Below are 6,677 nucleotides of genomic sequence, written 5' to 3' on the forward strand. Positions count from 1 at the left end.
ATACAAAGATTGATCCTGCTTGTTGTATTGTGAATATCAAAAATCTTGTTCACTGATCCAAAAGCTGATAGTTAAAAATCTTGTATCTTAATTTTGTGTGGGTGGCATCAGACCAAACACAGGGCTGGCAGAAATGTAGTGTATGAACAAAGGAAGAAGCAGATGAAATATGTCATTGTTACTTTATTAGACTTAAATAAGTTGTTGGATAATAAATGTTGGATAATAAATGTTGGAATCAATGATTAAATAGTTTTGCAAGGTACAAAGTTTGCCAAGGAATATATCAATGTAAAAATTCGCCAATTAATATCTCACTGTATTTGATAGTTGAAGGTGTCAACCGGGTGGCATAGCTCGGTATGATATGGGTCATGCTTAGTCCGGGGCATGATACATGCTACAGTTTATATTTTGTGTATATTTTATTTAAATAATTTTCAGAAAATTGTGTGTAAATGTTAATGTTTATAGGCCAAAAACTAATTTTATTAAATAATTTTTAAATGGCATCTACAAGAAAACTTGTCATATAGATATATATATATATATATATATATATATATATATCTCGAATTTTGAAATTGTATAATTTTATATACATAAATGAATAACGGATATGTTCTAAACTAAGTTTATTAAAAAATTAACTTTATAGTTTTAGTTTTAAATGCTTTTTTTTTTTTTGAAGCCCTTCTAAAATTTGCTTATTTATTATTTTGAATTTTTTTAATTTTTTTAATTTTTTTAGGATTTTTTAATTAAAAAAATGGGCCATGTTGTTGCATTTGCTGTTTACCTTGTTCGACCCCTAGTAAGTAATAACCAAAAAGAAATTAGATATATAAAAATAAAGAATAAGTACGAGGACTAATGATGTTTGTGATTTTTCTTTAAATGAGAAAAATAAAAATCTGATTAACAAAAATGCCCCCATGCAGGATCGAACTACAGACCTTCAGTTTACAAGACTGACGCTCTACCACTGAGCTATAGGGGCTTACCAACCAAGACCTCACAAGAAACAATAAAAATAGCTAAATTTGTTAGGTTAGACGCTTTCCCTTTTTCTTCGGTGTTTTCGGTCAGTCAAAATCATCATTCATCAACTCCAGACAAATGGCAAAATGTTCCAAATGAATCCAAAACCAAAATTCAGTACACCAATTTACAGCTCAATGTATTGAAAGTTTCAAGCTCAGTACACGTGCTCTGAGCAAATAACAACAAAATGATGTGTTCTGGGTTGTAAACTATGATCTAGTATTTAAAAAGAATAGCAACCCCAAAACGAGTTTTAATTCATTAAGGCAAAGGAACCGGAGTTCTCCAATTATGGAACTCAACCAAGTCTCTATTTACAATCGATCCATTGTGCAGCCAGAATGTTTCAGCAGACTGGTGGAATCGCCGCACTTTCCTTTGTAGCTCCCACATTATACCTAGCATAGCTGAACATGGTCCAGTTTCAGGAGCATAAACGAAGAGACACCTCACTAGACGTCCATGAGCTAGCATCTCGTGGATTACTTCGTCTGATCAAATGATATCTCAGTGTTAGAAAGCACAAGGAGAATGGACATTATGATGGGAATTGAGAGGATAATAAGATCACCTGGTATGGATTGAAGGTAGTCGAGGAGTTCAGGTCCTATCTTGGTCGATGGCCACTTGATAGAGAACTGTGTGTAGTCAATCACATTCTGGAAAGGAAGTTCTACTTTGTCTGATAAAATCACAGGAACACATTCCTGTTTCAAGATCACTAAATTAGATTTTGACAGTAGATCAATGACATTTTGAATCAAACAATCAAACACGGAAAGAGGAAGGGAGAGACCACAAAGAAAGATTCATAAAAGCGAAGCGTCCATGATGACTCGCCACGAGGAGCTACGCAGAATTTGGCATTCCTCAAATGATTGAAGTATTCTGTCCTTCCCAATTTGTCAGGGCCAGTGAGCTTTAATTCTGGAGATTCCAACTGTTCACAAAATGAATATGCATGCACGCCCTCTGGATGATAGTAAATTAAAATAAAAAGAATGAAGTTGGAACAATACATACCTGTCTAAAAAGTGAATTATGCACAAAACTTCTTCCTATCTCAGTTTTTTTTCTCTTTTTCCATGGTGATGAGACAGACAACATATTGGGATATTATCAACAAAAAGGAATTTTTTTTTTTTTGTTGATGTTTTATCATGAACTTTCCACAATGCATGCTTTTCACATTCCCCAATTAGTTAGCTACCCCTTGCTTCTTCACAAATTTAACCATGAGGAAAAACTTCACACACATGACAGTCATAACTCTGTTCCAATATGAAGAGATGGGCATCCAGTCCTACCAGTTTGTTCTGCTTGCTTGCGGTTAGATATGTATAGTTTGTGTAGCATATCGGAGTAATGCATTGCCAGATCCTTCTTATCAGGAATGTTTCATAATGAAGCCTCTTTTTATTTGAAAAATAAAGTTTTTCCTTAATGTCCATCTACTTTTATGCGAGCCGGCAATAAAGTACTCCATATTCGCACATTTATAGAAAAGGAAGATAAGGCTACAAGTGGGACTCTCATTTCATGACCTAAAAAATTATTCAGATTCAATGTTTTAGAATTAACGAGGGTTCCTCAAGACTGTCAAGCTACGAGTGGGACTCTCATTTCACTTGACCTAAAAAGGTATTCAGATTTACAATGACTTTTGCGAGTGTGAGGGACTTTCCTCCAAGACTGTCACTTGCAGCTAATTTTTCCTTGTTGATGGTATCGCTTCCGCTTATATCCTTCCAACATATAAAAACTTCCATTTAGCGATTCCACCAACATATTCAACCAACAGTTTGGCTTTCTGATATTTCTAAATGTGAGTTTTCTTAAGTCTTTAAATCAATTCTATAGACCTTGATATTTATCCACAAGAAATCATTTCCTACAATCCCCTCGGCAATACCAAACAGAATCATCATATTTATAATCTAATTAGCAAACTCATAAACTAAAAGTTTCAAATAAAGTTGGGTTCTTGAGATCTCTCAGGCATAAAAGTAAAGCTCATCATTGGAAAACAGTAACTATTCAGTCAGACATCAGCAGAGCTCTTGAAAACTAACCTTATTAGGATATTGTTTTGCAAGTTCTGCAAGTTGGAGACGACCAACCTTTCCTTGTGCACGACCAAGAAAGTTTGCCAAATATTTCCTCTTTGACAAAGGAATTGGTTGGACAATAGATGAACCCATGAAATTAGTCATTCCATCATCAACATTCCCAGGGATGATAATGTCTTTCCATGTATTAAAAGCACTAGTGTCTCGCTTATCTGTTCGGTCCCCCTGTAAAAAAACAAGTTTCTTAGCTAACTCTACAAGATAACAAGCTATAACTACTCTTAAAAATTGGACAAATATGAACAGAAAGCAGTCTCAAAATTCTAGAACATAAAAATTCACAACCTAGGGATTAAAGAACTAAATTGGCCTCATAGGAGAACAACAACTAGTTAAAATAACCAGTTGATTTTTTTTTTTTTCAAATTAATCAACATAACCCAGCCAATCCCTACCTGCAAGGAAATATAGCCTACACATGCAAGTTTGAAATGCTAACCCTTCAGTCAGGGAAGCTCTCATATGAAATTAACATTCATCACAAAAGTCAAGAGCACATATGAAACTAGGTCATGCAGAGAATGAAACTAAAACTTCAGAAGTGAGCAAAGTCCAATTTGAGTCACTCAGAAAATTGTATCTCAAGATTATCAACCAGTCATTTTTACTGATGCAACCATGCAAAATTATACAGATGCAGTGCATAGTACCTCAGGCGTAAGAATGATTGATCGATTCAAAAAAGTTGCCCAAGATCGAAACAAATGAGCACCAGCACCACTGCAATCATCGCATAGTGTGTCTAAGTACACTCAAAGTGACTAATAAAGGGCAATCAGAAGGTCCAAAGAACTGTGATCAACAATAAGAAACCAATATGCTTAAAAGAAATGCCCATTAAAGAAGAATGAATGTACCTAGGAAAGACAAAAATATGGTCACGACCACCAGATAAACGAAAGTATGGCATTTGACTTAGGACCTACACTCGAAGAAAAAGAAACTGGTAAGATGAAAATATCTCAACAATACAAGGCCATACCCAAGAATTCACAAAAACAAACAAGCATTCAAGATACAAAATGCACCTGCATAAAGAATCATGAGGTTTTTTCAATGCAAGTGTTCCAGCAAAGGTATAATCACTAACATGAAATCCTTCAAAGTCAATAAAAATGGTAGACATACATTTTCAATACAGCCATCTGCTCATTTAGCAAAATTGAAAACAGAAAACAAGGCAAACAAAAAGGCTGAAGAAAATGGCATATAGTTTATACCTTAACATAAGTCTGGTTAATCTCCTTATCATTCAAGCCACCATTCATTCGCACACATTTTACATAAGATGGAACAAAGAATAAATCAGCTTCCTCTTTCTTCAATGTCCGGAACTTTGATTTGAGCATTAACTGGTGAATTTTAACCTGAATAAAGAACACAATTAACTTAGATTACATGTCAAACGCTAATTTTTAGGTTCAATAACCCACAAAAATCCAGGACATTAGAACTGGTAACGAAAGCATTCATTTTTATTAACTCATCACTGTAACATTTTCCACATGAAAGAATTGAGCGAAGAGAAAACCTGTGAGAATAAAGAAATTAACTTGAATTAAATTACATAAAAAAACATTTATATTGACACAAAACCCTAATTTTCAGGTTAAAGATCCCTAGATATCACAGAAATTGAATCCTGGGAGATTAAAAAAAAACATCCATTTCTACGAGTTCATGACAATGAGAATTCGCCCAAATGAAAAGAATCAATAAAAGATAAAATAATTGCGATGCAAACCTGGGTGCCCCATTGGCCCTTGAAGCAGGACTCGGCGGAGATCCGGCCATCCCTACCACGCAACAGCGCTCTAAGCCCATCGATCTCGCGCTCATCGTAGACATAGATCTTGAGAGACAGCACAGACCCATATCCACGCTCTGGCCACCTCAACGTCCCGGCATGGTCAAAGAGCGAAGTGGTAGGGGGCGACGGCGAGTATACGCAGGTAGCAGGGCGGTCGAGAGAGCGGGCGAAGAAGAAGACAATGGAAGCAAGGGCTAGGGCTCCGATCTGGTGCGCTCGCGTGCATGGTGGAGCACGGGCTCGGCTTGGCGTCACCATCCGAGAGAGAAGAGAGAGATCTCCACCTCGAGCTCTCTAGTTCTCTTCTCGCTGATGGAGGTGCTGGTACTTTTATGAATTAAACCTCCTAAAACGTTTTAAATTATCTCTTTTCATTACACTACCTCAAATTTTTTATATTACTCAAAACCTCTATTCAATCATATATATATATATATATATATATATGAGAAAATTACTATTTACTCCTCGTGAATTTCAAAAATTCTCAAACAACCCCTCCAATTTTGGCAAACCCCAGACAACCCTTCCAGTTATAGTTCAACTTCCCTTTTACCCCTACCGTTCACTTGAAATGCGACCATGTTATAAAATTCCATTTTTGCCTTTGAAAATGACGGGAAAAAACGGCCACTCACATCATGTCCAACCTGTATACATACAATTTTGCATTTTTTGTTGCCTTTTGTCAAACAAAGTTTAGAAGGCTCATCACATCTTCTTCTTCTTTTTCTTATTCTCCTCATTTTGGTTTGTTATATTTGAATTCTGTCGGTTTTCTTGATAAGGTGAGAATTTCTTCGATTCGAGGGCTATTGTTCATGGCGTTGACTTATTGCGAATTGGTGTTAGTTTAGCTGAGATACGTGAGCGATTATGTCTTGATGTTCCCTGTGTCAAGGTGAAGTTTATCACACCCGATGCATATAAAATGGTTTGTCCAATAGAAAACGAGGTTGACTTCCAGCGGATGTGCCATTGTCGATCTTGTCGAGACAGACGCTGTGCCATTGTCGAATCCTACTAAAAACGAGTTTTTCTCGTTACAAGATTTTTCTCTTTTATGTTTATCTAGTTGTATAAGTTGATTACCGTTTAACGTCGCATGTCTCTGTTTAAATACATTATTTTTATATTTAACAATTGTCTTCTTCGTTTAATTTATTTGTCAGTATTTAACTATTTGCATTACCGTTTAACATTGTAATGTATCATTTCAACATTTTATGTCTCTCCTTAAAATATTTATCTTTTCCGTTTAAACTGAAGTGTTGGCAGGTGGCCAATGGCCCCATGCACAAGAATTAATGCATTAAATTTTCTAAAATTTGACATATATATCGGAAGACCCCTTTCTCTTTCTCGTTAATGAGAAAAGCTCGGTCCCCCGTGTGTTTCTTTTTTTTTCTCTGATCTAAAGCGTCAACCGGCTTACGGACTTCACACCATAAATGAGAAGGAAGACCACTTCCCCTGGACACCGCCTCCTCCTCGTCCTCTGCTTCTTCTCGTATGAGTTTCATCTTCATGTGTCCAGGATATTCGTGTAAAGAATGTGTCATGATCATTTTCTTCTGGAGAATCAACCACGCAACAAGTTAAACTTTCTTTTCATATTCAAGTCAGAAAGCTCGCCTAATTGCCTGAATGCGGAGGATGACGGGCAAGCAATTAAGCGGGCATTTTGACTTGAT

The 6,677-nt window shown here is 36.1% G+C and overlaps 1 protein-coding gene and 1 non-coding gene across 3 annotated transcripts; both read right to left on the reverse strand.

Annotated features, from left to right (window-relative positions):
* Window positions 1-928: 928 nt before the first annotated feature.
* On the reverse strand, window positions 929-1,000 carry TRNAT-UGU. The gene has a single exon. It is a non-coding gene; the product is annotated as a tRNA-Thr (tRNA).
* A 154-nt stretch (window positions 1,001-1,154) lies between these two features.
* LOC120276302 (probable glucuronosyltransferase Os03g0107900) lies at window positions 1,155-5,301 on the reverse strand. 2 transcript variants are annotated; one of them, XM_039283022.1, is made up of 8 exons: window positions 4,918-5,301; window positions 4,394-4,540; window positions 4,031-4,095; window positions 3,824-3,893; window positions 3,117-3,338; window positions 1,841-1,984; window positions 1,616-1,751; window positions 1,155-1,535 (listed from the first exon to the last, which is right to left on the reverse strand). In XM_039283022.1, the coding sequence occupies exons 1-8, from the start codon at window positions 5,239-5,241 to the stop codon at window positions 1,306-1,308; spliced, it is 1,338 nt and encodes a 445-aa protein (XP_039138956.1). In that variant the 5' UTR covers window positions 5,242-5,301; the 3' UTR covers window positions 1,155-1,305. The 2 variants fall into 2 exon arrangements, with proteins under 2 accessions (XP_039138956.1, XP_039138957.1); XM_039283023.1 differs by lacking the exons at window positions 3,824-3,893; window positions 4,031-4,095.
* Between the last annotated feature and the right edge of the window lie 1,376 nt (window positions 5,302-6,677).

Source organism: Dioscorea cayenensis, chromosome 14, assembly GCF_009730915.1.
Source record: "Dioscorea cayenensis subsp. rotundata cultivar TDr96_F1 chromosome 14, TDr96_F1_v2_PseudoChromosome.rev07_lg8_w22 25.fasta, whole genome shotgun sequence".
NCBI classification, from domain to species: domain Eukaryota; kingdom Viridiplantae; phylum Streptophyta; class Magnoliopsida; order Dioscoreales; family Dioscoreaceae; genus Dioscorea; species Dioscorea cayenensis.